Source organism: Neopsephotus bourkii, unplaced genomic scaffold, assembly GCF_033783945.1.
Source record: "Neopsephotus bourkii isolate Nb327-2 ecotype Australia unplaced genomic scaffold, CSIRO-AGI_Nbou_v1 NB_1760, whole genome shotgun sequence".
In the NCBI taxonomy this organism is placed as follows: domain Eukaryota; kingdom Metazoa; phylum Chordata; class Aves; order Psittaciformes; family Psittacidae; genus Neopsephotus; species Neopsephotus bourkii.
Window position 1 is genome coordinate 3,874,694 of NW_026902234.1, and position 19,114 is coordinate 3,893,807.

At 42.4% G+C, this 19,114-nt stretch overlaps 1 protein-coding gene across 6 annotated transcripts in view; it reads left to right on the top strand.

Moving 5' to 3' along the window:
• NPAS2 (neuronal PAS domain protein 2) overlaps nucleotides 1-19,114 on the top strand; it is a 104,280-nt gene that overhangs the window by 58,712 nt on the left and 26,454 nt on the right. For all 6 annotated transcript variants that reach the window (XM_061377844.1, XM_061377842.1, XM_061377846.1 and 3 more), the window contains exons 4-7: nucleotides 959-1,050; nucleotides 4,314-4,403; nucleotides 9,591-9,711; nucleotides 10,680-10,793. In XM_061377844.1, coding sequence (XP_061233828.1) covers nucleotides 959-1,050; nucleotides 4,314-4,403; nucleotides 9,591-9,711; nucleotides 10,680-10,793 — 417 coding nt within the window. The remainder of the gene's footprint in view (nucleotides 1-958; nucleotides 1,051-4,313; nucleotides 4,404-9,590; nucleotides 9,712-10,679; nucleotides 10,794-19,114) is intronic.

The window sequence follows — 19,114 nt, forward strand, 5'->3', positions numbered from 1 at the left end:
TTAGACAAGCAGAGACAGAAGTGAACAAAACCAGCTCAGGTCTCTAAATTTCAAGATCTGTCGCCCATAACCCTGCCTGACTTGGGTATAGCTAATGTGAATGGTTGTTTTTGAAGGAAATGGCTCACCATGGTGCGTCCAGGTACTCCCAGTATGGTTCCCAGTTTGAGTGTGAAGCTGTGACTTGTTACCCCAGTGTGCCTCTCCCCTGCATGGAAACCCCTCGGGGAACAAGCATCCTCTGGCTGCTGTGGGGCTAAAACTGGCCAACAGCAGGGCAAAACTCCGTGGTGTCTGACGGCACAGGGGGCCGTCTCCTCCAGGTAGAGTTTGGGATGAGATGCTGGTCCTCCATTCCTTCTCCTACGCTGCTATACACTGTGGGGCTGGCAGTAGGCATGGGAGAGAGTGGGGCAGTAGCATCAGTGTAAGGCTGCTGCAAACACTCATGTTTCACACACATTTTGGAGAGCAGAGCAATAGCTCTGCTGTTTGGGGTCACAGCCCCCTGGGGCTGTTCCAAAGGAGTTTTCTTACTGCTCCCTATTGGCAGAGAAGCTGTAGGCTGAACCCTAGCTGTCTGGCACCCTAGTTTTGAAGCTGTAAATTGTAAGTATCAATTTGACACGTGCTAATCTTTGCCTTGATTTTACTTTGATGCAAAGTGGTTTTATCTTTAGATCAATAACCAAGTAAGGCTGCTTGAGGCCAACAGCTATGAGAATACAGACTCCCACTGAAGTCAGTTCAAGTTGAGCTGAGTAAAACATGAGGAAAACATTTCAAGATTGGGCCCAGTTTAGATAGCCATTACTGTCTCTGTATGTAAACCCATGCTTGAAAACTGCAGTTTGTTGAATATGAAGATGATTTCTATCTTTTCATAGCAACTCGTATATCGTCTTACAAGATACAAGTTCCTTTGAATTTAAAAATTTCAAATGTTTTATTTGTCTAGAAGTCTCGGCACAGACGGAGATTTCTGAAATTCAGCAGGACTGGAAGCCTTCATTTCTCAGCAATGAAGAATTCACCCAGCTGATGTTGGAGGTGAACTTGCATATATACTGTTCCTAATTTGGTCTAGCAGTCATGGAAATGCCCATGCATCTAGAATAAAACATCATCTGCCATTCCAAAAGAGGAGGTTTCAGGTATTGCTGTATTTGACTGTCAAGCAGAGCTGTCTCTGGGGCAAGGGATTAGAGTCCCTACCTCTTTTCACTCTCGACAGTGCCATTGCACTGTGCTGCCGCAGCCCTGAACACTGCACAGGGACTCCCAAGAAATGCATTCCAGTGGAGGGATTCAAATCAGAGGTTACATTTTAGCTTTACAATCAGAGGTGAGGAAAAGGGCACACAGCAGCTTTTTCTCCTGTTCTTGGAAGGCATTATTATTACCTAATATTTATGCAAGACTAGCACCTAAAAAGCAGCAGTCGCATCCCTCTACTGCTAGGTGCTGTACAAGCAGATAAAACCTGACAGCTACTCTTGGTTTGATACAGTTAATACTTCCACTCTAATGCTTTTCAAGGCCCTTATCAAACACTTTTCATTCTAACAGGGAACAGGGTTATTTTGCAATGATAGTTTTAAAATTACTTCTAAATTATACCATAGGTGCTTTTAATGCTAGCTGGGATTTGAAGAGAGGTGACTCAATGGCATTTATGTAGGTTCAAGATGAAATGCAAATGAGCTGCTAAAATGCATTTTTCTCTCTCAATAACAGCTAGAACCTTCTTTAGCAAGGATCTTCTCCTGTACTAAACACATGGAGGTCGCATGGTCCTGCAGTGTCCTTTGAGAACAAGCTTCTCTTCCTCCCACAAACAATGTGAATGTGGGATGAGATCAGGCTCTGGCAGTAGACAAGGAGGAGTGCAGGGGAGCAACTTCACCCACCGGGGGTGGCACAAAGCCAGGGCATATTGCTGGCTCCTGGGGCTGGCAGACCCTTGGCCACTGTAGTTTGCTGTGATGAGACTCCCCTGGTCCAGGGTTACGAGATGCCTTGGTTTCATTGCACTGAAAACCACCCATTCCCATCTCAGTGTGAAGGAACTTCACATACATAACTCCTTCAGCCTGCACTGAAATATTTCCTTCAGATAGCAGTAAATTGGCAGTTGTCTTGACTGGCTGGGCCTTTGTTGATTCTACTTGTATGCCACACAATTTTAGATTAAAACAATTGCTTTTAGTTTCCCAGCCTACAAATCACCTTCATGGTACTGTGATTTTCCATGCCCTTCAAGATAACATTGGGTATTGGGATGTCCTGTTGAGCTAGCTGTTCATCATTCTCGCTTTTTTGCCTTTCTATTAATCTTATTTTACTAACATTTGGACAAGACCGCTTGAAGTTTTTCCCATCCTGTTATTAAAAGATGGGAAGGTTTTTTTCAAGCACTAATTCAAAAGAATCAGAGCATAATTGACTGCGGTGCTACATCAGCTTTCTTGAAAATGGCCTTTTCTTATCCCATTGAAAAGGCTGTCATCAAATTACATAAAAGTAGGTATTAGGTTCTGTTTGTTCATGGAGGACTGTTGCAGTAGTTAAATCTTCGAAGGGGGATATGCCCTCTCAATGTTGGAAGGACCAGTTGCGAGTAAATAAAAATAGAATTTGTATGGATGCATTAACTTGATTTTACCACAGAATAGTGATGTGAGTCACTTGGTACAATTTGCATTGGATATGAAATAAAGACTTGATTTGAAGAAAAAAAATCCAACAACGCTCACCATAGTAACATGCACAATCCAGCTGCCTTGTAAAACCTCTGTTCTCTTCTATGGGTTAACAGCTATCCTGCTTTTTTAGAAAACAGCTTGCATGTACTACACTAAAGAAAAACATATTCTCTGCACTTAGATTAACAAAATCAAACTAACTGTAGGAGCTGGAGGGTTTTCAGAGATGCTAAACACATTCTTCTACTGGGGTATAAGTTATTGACCTGCTTTTCAAAGGATTGTAGCACCAGCAGATTCCTATTGACTTAAATAGTTGTGGGTGCTCAGCATTCTCTGGAAAGAGGAACATATGTTTGTGTCTTTATTCAAGGCTTTGTGTTTTCTTTTGTTTTTTTCCTTTTTGAAAAACAATTAGCATTTTCCAGTGCTCTCAGAATTCTTTTCCTTATTGAAGTCAGCGGGAGGGAAGGATATGCTGCAGCTCACAGGATCAACTGCTAGCCTGACTTGGAGGGGTGCCTGCGTTTGCAGTAAGGTTTTGTAACACCATGGCACCCTGATCAGGCTCTTTGCAGTATCCCTATGTCCTGAACAGGTATCACCTCTGGAGTACAGTCAAACTCTGCTCTGATTCAGTTGTGCTTGCCATGCCCATACTGCTCAAATCCTGCAGACAACACTGACTCCAGATAACCAGTGAACTGACAGGAAGGACCCAGACCTGATCCACTTGAAAAGGCTTTGGGAGCTTCACTAATGACTACTTCATTACAACAGGAAGGTTTTAATATATTCCCTGAGCACCTACTACTGAATCTTAATTTTGGGGGGAGGTCTGCTCAGGGTAGGTTGCTGTAGATCTGGAAATCTACATAGACTTAACTTTGAACAACATTTAGGTCAAAACCTTGCAACTCAGACTAAAAGAGGAAACTAATTTTGAAGGTTAAATTGCTCCTGTGCAGAGGATGGGAATAAGGCTGATATTCCCCATCAGTGCTAGGAGTGAAGGAGCTTACTGCAAGGTGGGACTGAAGAAGAAATTGCAGAAGGGTGGAATGAGTAATCTAATACCATGACCTTTAAAATAAATCACTCAATTAAAACTCAGGCTAAGGATTATTTGATCATTTGCATTGCTTTTACTTACATGAAAGCCCAGCAATATACAATGTTACATTAATACAAACTGAGATTTATGGGGTTTGCAGAGAAGTACCATTTTGAGATAGGGCCGCATCCTTTCATCATCCTTTGATATTTACACAGAGCTCAAATGTTCATTTTAATAACTTCCAAGGGATCCAGTCTTAGTCATTTTGCATTATTAAAATGTGTGATTAATTTAAAAACTGAGACATGAAATGTTCCTGTGAGCCCTTTGTTGCTTCAATAGTAGGTTTTACTAGACTACAAAGAGTGCTGTAAAAGTTAAATCAGACTGTAAAATCAGAAAATTACTGTTCTGCAACTTGAGATAACATTCCTACAACTCGATAACAATATGGTGCTGAAGTCAAACTGGTTTGATCAACACACACTGAGATGCCCTGTTTACACCGCTCATTCCCATTAAAGCATTCTCCACTTGTCTGTTTTCCTTAGGCATTAGATGGCTTCATTATAGCAGTAACCACTGGTGGAAGCATCATCTATGTGTCTGACAGCATCACACCTCTTCTAGGGCATTTACCGGTGAGTAATGCTGTCACTGGCTTTTCTACTACACACCATAGGATCCGCCCCTGTGTTTTTAGAAAGAGATATAAAAGGATGGTGGAGGGGTGTTGTTTTCCTGAACATGAAGTGCGGGGCTTTATCCCTGCATTATGATGGCTGCTGCTGTTGATCGGCTCTGTTCTTTCTCTATCTGATTCATACCCTTCAGGGTTTTGTTGCTATGAGGCACTTTGGTTTGAATGGGAAAAGCTCTGCAGGAATATTCTGGACAAGGAAGAGACAGGGTGACCTGGCTGATCTTTTCCATCTCTAAGCTAGCAGAGAATAGTACCAGGACTGTTGGCAGCTCAGCAAGAAGCTTGTTGAGGGCCTTATTCTGCTCCCAGGGAGGTAAAGGACAAAAACCCCATTGAATTCAGACCTAGCCAGGGGCTGCTGCAAAGATTTTCCTGCAGCTCTGCTGTGCTTTCCCAGGGGGAGCACACCTTGCTCCAGTGAGGAGCTGGTGCTTGGGTCCAGCACATACAGCTTGTTTCATCTGCTGGCTGCTGGGTCTCACTGTGGGAGACACTCCTGTGTGTGCTAGCTTGGGCTGGAGGAGCAAGAGAGACGGACTGCTCCAAACCGTGTTCCTGTTGCTAAGGCTGCTCTAGGAGAAATGGCATAATAATTAAGGATTAATCCTCACACTCATTTTTAGCAGCTTGGTCTCAAATAAATACATGCCCAGGAGAAAAAAATAGCTGCCAAATCATTATTTTACCACCCCCCTGCCATGTTCTTAGGAAAAACGCAATTCTTTTTCTCTCATTTACTTTTTCAGCAAATACATGTTATGTTTTCCACCCAGACAAATGTATTTCACACACGCAACCTTGCTGTAATATGAACAAAAATTATTTTCTTCTGAGACAAAAGGAACTTGATGAAAGGAGGCAGCTCCTGGTAAATGCAAGAATATTGCTATGCAACAACAGATTGAACTGAATCTATTTCAGTTTTCTCTAATCCACAATGGTTGAGAAAACCAGTAGCTGACTATTTTCCGACATGTGCCTTCGCTTCAAAGGCTGAGAGAACCCTGTCCAGCATTCAGGGTCTCCATACGCTTATTGATTTCCGTGGAATCTGTTTGTTTTTCATGGTTTGGGGTTTTCATTGCTATCCCTTCCAAACATTGATTCTTATTGGAGATGGTCAATCTGGTGTGGGGAAGTATTACTTTTCAGGAACTGATGTTTCAGAGCCTCTGCCTAAAACCTTAAGCCCAGGGTGAACATGGATGGGTTCAGGTTCATAATTCCTGAGCTGGACCATCACAAACTAAATTGGTTTTCCCTCCTGAAGTCATGCCTTGTGTGATAATCTTGCATGGTATCCAGCTCAAAATGAGGACAGAGATGGGTATTATTTTTTAGTTGCAGCACATAGCAATCCAAGCCAGTGACCAGCCTGCTGGAGCTGGAGGTGGAGCATAAATTCCCACAGACCTTATCAGAGCTGATGGAATGATGATGGTTAAAAACTGCTCCACCAGCACATGCCTGCAAAATGACTGGGTGCATCCCAGAAACAGCAACTGAGCAAGTAATAAAGGCTTCTGCCTGCCAAAGGTTGTCATATCACTATGGCCATAGGCAGTTAGGTGCACACTGGGATTGTAGTCCCATGCTGCCCTTTCCATATGTCGCTTTTTAAGTTTTAAAACCAATCAGAGTGCTATCTGGAGAATCTGTGTGGCTCTTTCTGTTTACATCCAGGATCTATTTGTAAGCTAAATGCAGTCATGTTTGAGGGACAAAATACCAATTCTTTCTTCTCTGGGGCTGGAAGGTGGAAGAAGTGCTCTGCAAATTTTCTGCTTTACATGCTGAAAGGAAAGCAAAACTGGGCAGAATGTGGAATAGGGCTCTCTGAGGGCCCCTATCAAGAAATCTGATGCATTTTCTTTCATTAAAATCATAAAAGACTCTGGTGCTGAGAATAAATATGCCCAATTCTCTTTAATACAGTTTCCCTAAGTTCCATGGAGTGTTTTCAAACACAAACATCTTCTGTTGTAATTCTAAATAGTTTGTTTTTACAAGATCTGGAGGCTACTCTTAGGGTCGGTCGATGTAAAGAGAGGTTTAGCTCACACAGTAAGGTTGACTACAGTTGAAGTGAAGTGAGCTGCTGGAAATCTGGTCACAACTCACAGCATTTACCAGTCAGAGGGTCCTCCCTCTCCCTTCTTGCCTGCTTTGCTGTATCATTTGCAGCCCTCTACCTTTCCGTTCCCGTAGTGACTATGCTTGCTAAGTTTCCCTGCTTTTTTCCCCTCAAAGTGGGAATAACTCAACATATTTCCTCCTTACCGCCTCCCAGAAGCAATGAAATGGTGAGGAAGGAGCTCATTTTGGAGTACAGTTGTTTTGTTTAAACTGCACACATATTTTATCTCTGCATCAAATGATTGCAGAACTTGGTGTACTGTATTTAGAATGGACCAGTATCTATGTTGTTTCTTCCTGCCATAGCTATCAGGGGCAAATACTCAGAAGTTCATGTTAGCAGGATCCATTGATTTGAAGGTGCAGAGTAGATTCCAAGCTTAGCTTGGTGGCATAAATATGCATTAACATAGTTCATCTAACCACTCTATCCACAGCCACTGTAATTTATCCGCTTTGCCTGTCTCATTCAGCAACGCTTTGTGGCTGTGCCTGCCAGCAGGGCAGGACTGCCCACTGCAGAATAATTAGAATAATTAGACAAAGCTGCAAACTGTTCCTCTCCAACTGATGCATTTTTGTCTGTGATGATCAAATTTTGTCCACGTCTGCAGTCACCTTTTTGCTGTGGCACCAGATGTCTTCTGTTTGGGTCTGGTGCAGAATTAACTCTGAATAGCTTCCCTGGCATTTCCTACAGCTCCAGTGAGACGAATGTTTGTTTCCTTCTCTCTGTTTGACCTGTTGATATATTCTTGATAGACATACTGATCCAAGAATATTGTTGGAATCTTGATACTTACATCATCCAGACTTTCTGTCCCGTGTGCTGCTTTACAGGTGTGCCTAACCTGCCCATGAGGCAAGAGCTGTGAAACGCAGTAAGAAATGGAAAAGATGGTATTTCTAACAGCAAAGATGCAAACCAAATATTAAATTCTGAATATGGTACACAATGGCAGCAAAAATAGAAAAACCAGGGTTCACAAATCAATGAATAGCTGGTGCTCGGGGCACAAGGTTGCTTTAAGGGGTATGCAGAACAGAAGTGTCTTGCAACTCCAACTGTAGGTGTAGTCACAGGCCTCTGCAGCTACTACCTTGAGCAGAAAAGACACTGCAGAACTGGTAATAGGTTTTGAATTGGAGCTTGGTCACAGTATGGAGACAAAAGGTGGTACTGGGTCAGTGAAGAAGCAACAGTGAGTCCGAGGAGAGGTGGCAGCTCACATCTAGCACTCCTGCAGTTACTGCTGAGTGAATTGGAGATTAATTAAGCTCCGTGAGACTTGTGCGAAACTGGTGGATAAGTATCATTATCTACCGTTTACAGGTTGAAAGGGAATGAGAAAGAAAATTCCTGTTCTGCAACTGTACCAAAAGCCTTGAACAGGACTCGCCACTGTTGTTTCCCATGAGATGCTTTTTCTTCATATGCCCCAAATTGTATGAACAATGTACTTCATTTTGTATAAGTATATATATAAAAATATGCATATACATGTAAAATAAATATGTGTATGTCTATAAAATAAGTATAGATTACATAAATACAATTTATGAGATCTGCTTTTCTAAAGAGAAGAAGGACTTTTGTGGGTGTACTGAAGGTAGGCCTAAAGGGGACCTACAAGCAGTCTGGAGAGGGAATTTTTAGAAGGGCGTGTAGGGATAGGACAAGGGGGAATGGCTTTAAGCTGGAAGAGGGGAGATTTAGATTAGATATAAGGAAGAAGTTCTTTACTATGGGGGTGATGAGGCACTGGCACAGGTTGCCCAGAGAAGCTGTGGCTGCCCCATCCCTGGCAGTGTCCAAGGCCAGGCTGGAGAGGGCTTTGAGCAACCTGGTCTGGTGAGTGGAAGGTGTTCCTGCCCATGGCAGAGGGTTGGAACTGGATGATCTTTAAGGTTCCTTTCAACACAAACCATTCTGTGATCCTATGTGTGTATATTTGTACGTATTTATACATACATATATAAGCTTAATCACATACTGTAACAGTAGTTATAGGCCAACTCAGCCTGAAGTAGTCGTAAGTGGGATGGATGAAAGTCAATGATATTAGAGGGTCACTTTATCTTACTACTTCCTTCCAGATATGCTCTTCTAGTGTTAGGTTAGTTACCATACTGGACACAGTGAAACCTTCCTCTTGGCAGCCCTGTGACAGACTCTTTGTCTTCTCCACCCTCAGCCAGTCATGGCCTTTTGTAGAAACCCATCTCCTCTTTCCATTCCCAAATCTCAGTACATAGATTTCAGATGGGTTCAGGTTCATGCCAGCTAACCATGGGGCTGGGGACACCTAGGCATTCAGCTGATGGCTAGCCAGAGGGGTTGTGCCAATGGCGCCATGAAGTCCCCCTCCCTGGGGACAAATTACTGCTGCTGCAAAGCAATGTCCAGAGTGGGGAGTCTCCTTCTCCCTGCCCCCACCTGCCAGGATGCTGGAAGCAGGGACCAGTGGCTGCTGCTTCAAGGGCACTTCCCAGAAGATGAGAGGGCTCCCTAAGGGCAGGACTGAATCCGGAACTGATCCAGCTTTTAGGTCCGGTGGCCCAGAGTGACCCCCCACTGCTCCTGCTAGTCAGGGTTTGCCATGGAGAGCGCAAGCTCCAGGGATCCACGACAGGCCTGTGCACAGAGCTAGTGAGCACTTATCAGGAGCCAGGCACCCATTCCCCAGCTCGCTCCCAGTTTTCATTATTTAATTGTATGGATATACCTGATGCACCTGATGGTCTCTGACAAACATTAGAGGAGAATCACTGAGTGCTGAGAATTAAACTGAGAACTGGCCCACAGAGAAGTGGCTGCTTTGTTTGCCCAGAAGTTTCCTCCATTTTAGACTTTGTCAGGAGTCCCTGGAAATCCGTGGGAAAGCTCCAGTAGACTGCCAGAGGCTTCATATCTACATTGCTGTGCATCTCTGCAAGCGTTGCTTGTTGTGATATTTCTGTTTTTCTCAAGGGTCCTTTTTCTTTGCAGTGTGATGTCTTGGATCAGAACTTGCTAAATTTCCTTCCAGAACAAGAACATTCAGAAATTTATAAGATGTTATCTTCTTGTATGCTTATGACGGATTCTGCCTCATCGGACTACCTAAAAAGTAAGTTTTATTTTAGCTTTCCCAGTAAATGAAAAAGCAGGGGAAGGATAAAAATTTTCTCTCAGAAAGTTTCTTATGTGATGTACAATATAAAACTTAGGTTCATAGCCTTTTAAAAAGATCTTGCCACCTGGAATGACCCTTTGGTTCTATTTTTAAGTGAAACTCATCGCCTTTATTTCACTAGGCTAAGACTACTTGCAGTTATGTTAATTATTGAATATCATATCTTTTGAGACAGCTGAGGAAAATAGGTTAGCTGATGGAAACTGAGAGTTTGTGTGAGACAAATCACATCTTAATTGATAGTCTGTTCGAGTAAGACGCTGTTCAGAGGTAGGCTAATGTGGCATACCTTTGGTTTGCATTCTAGTTGAAAAGTATCTGTAAAATCATTGTAATTATTTTCAAACGAAAGTTGGTTTTCTTAAAAACGCTTTTATTTGCCTCATTCTTATTCACTTTAGGAGGTAAGATACAGGAAACCTGAAAACACACGGTAATGTAAGATGTACGGCTGCTTAATCTACTGTATATATAAAACCTGCAGCTGATCACTAATATTTTGAGGTAATTAGGCATAGTTTTCCAACAGAAGATGTAGAGCAGCTGTGAGTCATGAGAAGCCTAAATAGAAAAAAATGCTATAAATGAAGGATCTGATTCTCTCCTTCGCTACACCAATGCGATGGCAGTGGTGGAGGTGGTGTAAGAGAAGGGCAAGTTATCCACAAAGACTGTGGGCAGACCTGTGCAGAGCCCTGAAGAACCTGCACCCCTGCAAAGTGATTCCTTGTAGACGCTAATCCTGCTGTGTATAGCATGTAGCACAATGGTGTAGAGGACTCTGACTGGTAACAAGCTGCTGTCGTGCTGCCAGTTGCAAGATTGGGGTTGGAAGACACCATTGGTTGTGTTTAGCTTAAATAGCATATTTATTTCTTCTTCTTCTTCTTTTAACAATCCAGCTGACAATGAACTAGAGTTTTATTGTCATCTTCTGAGAGGAAGTTTGAACCCAAAGGAATTTCCAACATATGAATACATAAAATTTGTAGGAAATTTTCGGTCTTACAGCAATGGTAAGCTTTAATTGTTGTATAAATGTTACTTTAGCTCTGTATAATAAAGTATCAGTATTGCTCCATTGAACAAGACAGGCTTTTAACTGAAAGGACTATTTTTAATGTTATGGGGTAAATTTTGCTTCACATGGATCTCGCTGCTGATTTGCAATAGCTGGACAAATACCTATGAAGAGTGAAACTGTGTCAGTTGCTTTTGTTACTGCCCTTCACCTGTTAGCAGTGATCCTTTGACTCTGCATAAGTTTGCAAATACTGGCAGGTTCAGAGGAGTGTTTGCGCTCACTAATACTGTGTGAAAGACTCTACCTATTAACTAAATAATAAGCTTGCTACCTTATCTGCTGGCTTACATTAAACACAAGTTCTGTGCCAGAACCGACAATCTTCCAAATCTGCCTTCTCACCCTGCTCTGCAATCTGCAGTAATGGAGTGCCTGCACGCACAGCTCCACACTGTGGTGAGGGGTCCCCTGTCACTGGCATCGGAGTGTCTGAGGACCCTTCCACCCAACTCCTTCTCCAGATGCCATTTTACGTTCCTCTCCAGCCCTGCAGAATGCAGTACCCTCAAAAAAGGGAAAGAAATACAGTCAGCAGAGTTGCTAGTGCGCCACAGCCTGTCTAAGGGATGCAGGGCATATTTCCACCTCGCCCATTCCCTCACAAACAGATTGCTGCATGGCCATTAGTGTCAGAAATAAAATACCCTTTTATTACTCTCCCTTCCCCTGCCTGCCCAAGTTTGCTTTAGTTACTTGCCTGATTGAACTCCAGAGTGGCATTTCCAAAGTTGCTGGTATTGTTCCAAATAGGTCATCCTCAGCAAAAAAAATTCCCCACCGTGCTTTCCAAAAAACACACTCCACACTGCGAGAAAACAAGTCCCTGTCCCCATTTAACTTTCTGCTCTTGCTCCACATGACTAGAATAGAAACCTACGTGCAGGATGGAGATATGTATTTCTTGTTTGGTGCCATCTGATTTGAAGCTTTATTTGTAATAAGAAATGTAACTGCCTGTGTGCTTTCTAGTTTGAATGAAGTGAAATGCGGCTGCCTGACAGACGCACACACCAAGCTGTTCTGTTTTCTAGAGCAGAAACTGGCTTTCAGGTGCTGACTCATAAGGATACATTTCTACCAGGGGAATTTCTGATCCATTTTTTTCAAGGATTTTTCAGCCTTTTATTTTGGCATGACCTTAATATTGCCTTTTTACTTGTTAGGATTTCATATCCCAGCATTTGTATGAGTGGCTATTTCTCAGAAGAAAGATAAAACTTGTATTAAAGGTATCTTCCCTAGCTTGATGCATAGAAATTAACTGGGAACATATTGATTTCAGGAGACACCAGATCATTTTCCAAAGACCCCAGCTTATAGTTTTCAAATAAGACACGTGCTTTCTGCTTCATTTTTTTTTTTCCTCTGTGACACCTTTTTCTAAATCTTCCACCTTATTTTGCCTCTTCTACTTTTTTCCCATCTCTGTTGCATTCAGGCCCTCTGTTGAATAGGGAGGGGGTAGCCCTTGCCCCAGCTGTGTGAGATGATGCCTCCTGGCCCCATTGCCATTTCCCCATTGCAGAACCCTGCAGCTTGCCCATGCTGACTTTAGATTCCTGAGTTCAGTACAGAGCCAGGTGGAAATACTTGTTCAACAGTGCATCCCCAGCATTGCTCCCCCTTGTCTGGGGGATGCCCCCATAGCCCCCTCTGTCTCCAATCCCCAGCACCCTGGCTTCTAATCCATCCGCAAAAGCACCTCCCAGTAAAGGTGTAAGCAAGTGCACCAGAATCGTGATGTCGCAGGAGTCACCTCTGTTTGTTTGGGAGCTGATAACCTTGGGCCAAGGACAGAGTGAGCAGCCACAGGAGGGTGCAAATCTCCAAAGTGGCTGTTGTTAGCTCCACTGGGCTTCTTGCATCAGCCAGCTGCACCCTGAGCAAGGCATGGGGGCATCAGCTTAAGTGACCACCATATGAATGCAGCTGCCCCTTGGGCAGCCTTACAGCCCCAGGACCGCGGGCAAGGAGCTGTGCTTTGGCAAGGGGACTTGCGGCATAGACATCTTTGAGCATCTCATGGGTGCAGCAATGGGCTGGGTTCTCACTTCTGCTGGCTCCTCACATCACAAGACACCCTGTTATCAGGCACTGCCCCCCCAGCCAATGCACCTCCTAGACCTACCAGCAATGTCTCTCTTCTTCCTTCCATGAAATAAACACCCTTCTCCAGCCATCCCACCTCTAGGTGTGAGGCCAAGCGGGTGAGAAAGACAGCGGTGGGAAGGGTGGTGAGGGAGACACATATCACTTGTAGGGCAGCACTCTTCCTATGTGTGTAGGATTAGCTGGCCCCAAATCCTGCTTTTTGGAGGTGTTTGTGAAGGAAGGAGGCTAAGCTGAAGATAAAAAAGAGTTAGCTGGGGGAGAAAGACAGAAATTGCAAATTAAGCTTAATTAGCAGGAGACGTTCCTTATGAATGTATTCAAGAATGTTTTTCCCTGTAGCTTTTCACAGCAGTGGAAGTGTGATCATGTTTTTACACATGGAAGACTGATACAGGATGTTCCTCTCTAAATACAAATCTCTGCTTTTTAGCCACCCAATCCTACCTTTGTTTCCAGTGTTTGCTGAGTGTACTCTGAGGCTGTCCTGCCTGTACATTCCTGCTGCAGGGACACCAGAGCCTCTGTGGCCGGGAAACTCTTTTATCCCTGGTCAGGCTGTATCCCATCAGGATACTTAACTATTCTGTTCTCATTAATTTATGGTCATGGCAGTGACAGTCCTAACACCTCACTTAACCTTCACTAATGTTTTGAAGAACCGGTAGGTCTGTTTTTGCCCTCTTTAACAGAAATGTCATTAGCTTTATTCTACTTCCACATAACCTTTTACATAATTTCCCTTGAATTATCATCTTTTTAGGCCCATTTTACTATTTGCTCATTGCTCACATAATGGTGGTGCGTGGGGAAAGGGGGTCATGAATGCTGCAGTCCCAGTTACCTTGCCCCCTCCTGTCCTTCATATTTTCTCCGTTGATCGCATTGTACCTTATGGCAAGAATATCATATAGGGATGGGTTTGAATGGATTAATTTGAAGGACTGAGGCTTAGAAAGCCAGTTAGGGGCTTAGCTGCTCTCCCTAACTTTAGTTGGAGCCCTGGGCCTTTAAAGGCCATTGTACTGAGATGCCAAAGAGATTTTTTTGTCTGCTAAAGTAGAACAAATACCTGATACCTACCAAGGTGACTTGTCACCAGGATTGCTGTCAGGGAGCCAGATCATGCATAACCTACATCATTCCCATGCTACTCCCCGAGAGGAGCAGTCACTGGCATCTTCCAGGTCTCAGAAGGTGCAGGGAGGTACGTGTGCAGCCCCAGAAGCTGCCTGGGAAAGTTCACATAGGTGACGGCACGTATTCAGTCTTTCGGAAAATCACTGTCCCTAGAGCTCCTGGGCTCAGCTATAGCTGGAGGCAAGAGGAGCTGTACAGCCCAGTGCCAGGATTAGCAAGAGGGTCCCCTCTTGGGCTGGTCCCAGGGATGGTGTGCGGGAAGCTGTGCTCTGTAACCCCTGATACAAGGACATTTCTGCTGCTGCATCTACACCAGGGATGTGACATGAGCCGCCCGCGCATGAGCAAAGCCCTCTTGAATTAGTGCGCCCAAGAAAGAGCAGCTGACCAGAGAAACAGCAAAGTGAACTATGTGGAGTGACTGCATGAGTCACCGGCTGTGCTAAATCAAATACAGGAGATTTGATTTTGCATTTGGGAGGATTATATAATCGTCATTAATTAAACTTCAATGAGAAAAGCAGGGCTGTAGCCTGACATGAGGAATCGGTGGTCCCTTGAGAGGAGAGGAGGTGGCCCACGGGCCACTCAGAACAGGAAAGTGGAGTTCCCTCTTTGTTTCTGTGAGACACACCTACTTGCTCTTAAAGCATAAAGTTTGGGGGCGTTATTTGCAAATAGGGACTCTTTCTAACATTTTTATGTATTTCAGGTTCTGGTCCTGTAGTCCAGATTTTAACAAGAGAGATGAATGTATGCAAACATCTGAGGCAGCCAAGTGTCATCACTGTACCTGTTGACCTGTAGTGCTTGATAAGGGACAGAGTCATGTCAGCATCACCTATGAATAATGCAGTGGCTCCCATCAGATCTGCCTGAGGGTTAAGGGGGGGGGGGCACAAGTAATAAAGACAACCCTCAAAAAACCCCCAATAAATACATAACTCACAGTATAAAATGTCAAATAAAGTGAGAATAGATTATTTTACAAAGCTGCCTAATAGCTTATTCTGATAAGAAAAGATAAGATGGGCTGGATTTATCCCTCCTGTGAAAATTGTTTGTATGTTTGCAAACAGAAAAAGATCTCTCATAATGATAGAAACAAATATTGGCTTTGGTATCCTATTCCTGAGGTGACACACTTCCTTAAAAACTCCTGAAAGGGACAGAGCCAGAGTCCTGCCTTTCACAGTGTTCACCAGTACAAAAAATGACCACCAGCATCTTTACAGTGACAGATCCATCCTTTCATCCAAAATGCCTGAAGTTTTCCTCTTGAAGGAGGAGATAACCATTACATGAAAAGAGTTCCTGATCAAGTAATATCATTAAATAGTATAGTGGAATTTAAAATTGAGCATTTTTGTTCCCAGTTACATGGAAACTCAGGAAGTATCTGGTTACTGGATGCTAATAATAGCAGATACTTTACTGTTAGCTGATACATTTATCAGAGATAAGAATAACCATCTAGAAAATTATTATGCTGAGGGGAAAAAAGTATTTTCACTCTCAGAAAAATTAATTCATTCCGAATTCCTTTTTTAAAAGAAACAAGCAGATTTGTTCAGAAGATACATTGATCTTGAGCCTCCATCAGCATATGCAGAAACATCTGATAAGAATAACTCAAACTGAAATGAATGTTTTGATCAGAACCAACAGCCACACATAATTATTATTTGCTATTCACAATATCATAGAAGCTGTGGCTATCAATCTGCAGTGCTTACGTTGGACTCTCCATGGGCACTTAAGAAAAAAGGCACTATTCCTGTCCTAAAGAATTTACCCATATCAGCAAAGGATGGCGAGGGGAGAAACAGGAGGAGGAAAGAGGAGAGAGTAGATCACAGTAGACAAGTGATGTATGGACACCATCACTGTTACTCATCTGATGCTACTGAGTGCAGTCTGGCTTGCTGCTGGCACTTTTGATTTCTTCATTATATATATTAATTGCTAAATATTCTGTTTATTTGTGGTCTGAATGTATTTATGTGAAACAATCTTGGTTTTATTCTGGTCTGTTTGGCTTTTTTTTAAATCACTGCTCAGTTTGTTTGACAGTCACTTTGGCTGGTTCTTTAAACATTAACATCTACTGACAAACAGGAAGGAGGGGTTTCTTCTATCAAATGGCATAAATGAGAGATTTGCTGTTATGGAAAGAATACGTTTTAAACAACCTAAGTTAAAATAAGATGACTGACCAAGCAACTGACTGCTGCACTGTTATTAACTGAATAATGTGGCATCTGGGGGATTTTAAACATGTTTTCATTAATTTCATGTGGCACGATTTGTATCCCTAAGGATGAAAATCTTTTCATCTGTGGTAGTTAAGGGCTTGGTTCCTTATTTATATTACTTACTGTTAATGTCTTGTCCTTAGTGTTCTGGTCTTTTCTGAAAAAACCTAAAACCAAATAACAACAAAAAAAAGAAACCCTGTATATAGACAAGACAGTTTCTTCCTATCTTCTTATATGGTATTTGCAAGTAATTTAATACTTCTGCAAAAGTATTTTGTGGTAGCTCTAAGAGCAGCAGGTCTGATAGCTAATTGCAAAAACTACTAAAATTCATGGTAAGGAGCATCAGCTAACTGATATATATGAGACAACTGTTTCATCTTTCTGGTTATGTATTTAGCTTTGTCACACAACCTTCTAATTCCCTACTCAAGGTATTTTGTCTAGATCATTTAATTGTGAAGCACACATATCCTCATTCAGCCAAGCCCACTTGTTTATAGCTAGCTTAATATTTCATCAGTCACCTTCTGACAAAAATATTCTGAGACCTGTATTTGACTTATTAACATCATCATATTCTCAGACTTCATCCTGTATTTTCCATTCCACTGATTTTCTGTGGTGCTCTCAGAAAGTTCGCTACTGAACTTTGCTACTTCAAGATGTTGTGTGTTTTCTTTTAAAGAGACTTGGAGAATTATAAAGTATGATTTTTCAGAAGGCATGCTTAATTTTTTTTCTCATTTATGTAATGATCTCCTTTTTTAACTACACTTTAAAATGTATCAACAAAAAACGCTGAAATTTGTTCATCAGCTGCAAGGGCAGAGCAAAACAGGCTGTGCAGATAGAGCTGTGGAAAGAACAGATAACAACAAAATAAATCAGGCAGCAAAGTAATGCTGAAACAAATATCAGGGATTTTTTTTCCTTTCAGTTACTGTAATTGTTATTTTCAGATGGAGAGGTACACTGCAAGGTGGTGGCTATCTGCTTGCATCATTAAGGCTTTTAATGCTCTGACTTTGTCAGAGGCATCTGAACACGGAGGTGGCACAGTACTTGTTCAAAGTCAGGATGGATGACTTTTAGCCAGGCCAGCTCTATCTCATCTCCTGGGGCTTATTCATTCACTAACACTTAAGTTCAAGATTCCCAAGCATTTTGGGTGAAATCCAGAATTGAAATTCATCCAAAATAAATTATTTACTACATAATTTTCCTTTATAATAATAATTATTTAATTATTATATAACCCTTTTAGTATTGCTTTTACCTCTTGGAAATATAACCCTATTTATAAATGCCATATTCAGGGATGTATTCTGCTCTCTTCTGGGAATACGTCTCAGGCCCATGGCTGTTTATACCAAACAGCTGACGCGGAAAAGCCATCTGGTCTCTTTGATGTGACTTGGCCTCCACTCTGTCTTCACTTTCTTCTGCAACTGGTGTCATTTGCAAGCCCATGGGTTCACTAACTAGGTTAACTTATCATACCTGTGGTTTGCAGGCGGAATGTACTTATCTTGTTCTCATATCTTAGAGCGCAGTCTGCTGGGCTCTAAGATACAAAAGCATTTGCTACTGAACCTGGCTGTTGCAGAGAGAAACCCCATTGATTTCAAATATGGCAACATACTTCACCGGAAGCTTGGAAGTAACTTTTTACAATGCCCTTAATGTAGGTTTATAGCAATCCCATTAATTTTTAAACAGGTCTGACTATGAAAAGCGACAGACTTGCACAAAATAATCTCATCAGAGATGAACTAATAACTCTTTACTAAGGCTTCTCCTGTTTCCTGTAGCTCCTAACTCTTTCTACATTTTTTACCATCTCTTGTATTAATAATCCCATAGAAGCCCTCATATATGCACATAACCCCAGGAGCAGTACAGGAACAGATATTCCTAGGAAGTCCCCAGAGCAAGTGCGCTTAGCTGGTAAAAGGAGGAGGATTTTGCCCATATTTTTTATCTCAATATCCAGGCAGCCATGCCCTCCAGACTCAACTGCAAGACAGGGCTGTAATGTCTGTGGATGTGCACATCTGTGCTTCTCAAATGAGGAATCTTTCTTCCCCTTTTTGGCACAATATATATTGTGCACACAGTGGCCTAAACTGGTTAATCACAGGTGTGAATTGTCTTCAGAGTATGTACTTTTTCTGTCTCATACCCTGTTATCCTTGTTATCGGGTACTCTTTTGTATCGTTATTCTAAGGCTTTTAATAGGTTGAACTGGGTTCCAAAAACACATGTGTAAATTGAAACTTCTTCCATCTCTACAGTTTATGCTAGTCAGCTAAACCTAGTGCAGAAGCACCCCAGAATAAAATTGCTAGTTATCTCCTCCACAGATAGATAGAAAGCTCTTCATTTTCACAGGAACAGTCATGCTTAACCTTGCTTTATCCTGTGCCGGACACAAACTGTAGGCAACTTCACAAAGTTGGATATAGGGACCTAACAGTAAAGAATATTAGCATTTATCCCTTTTAGCATTAGATTAACTCATACTGGTGAACTCCAGCTGCTAAATGGGACCTTCTCTGCACCCACAGGAGATAGTCAGCTGTGCAGGGCAAGAGCTTGTGGGACCAGCCCAGTTCCCACTGTAGCTTAGCACAGAGTTTTCTTTCACTGCCATGAAAGTAGGATTACCGTCTCTAAACAGCTCAAATTTGGAGGAAGAATTTGCATTATGTTATTCTAACATGGGACTGCGGGCTAGCTTAA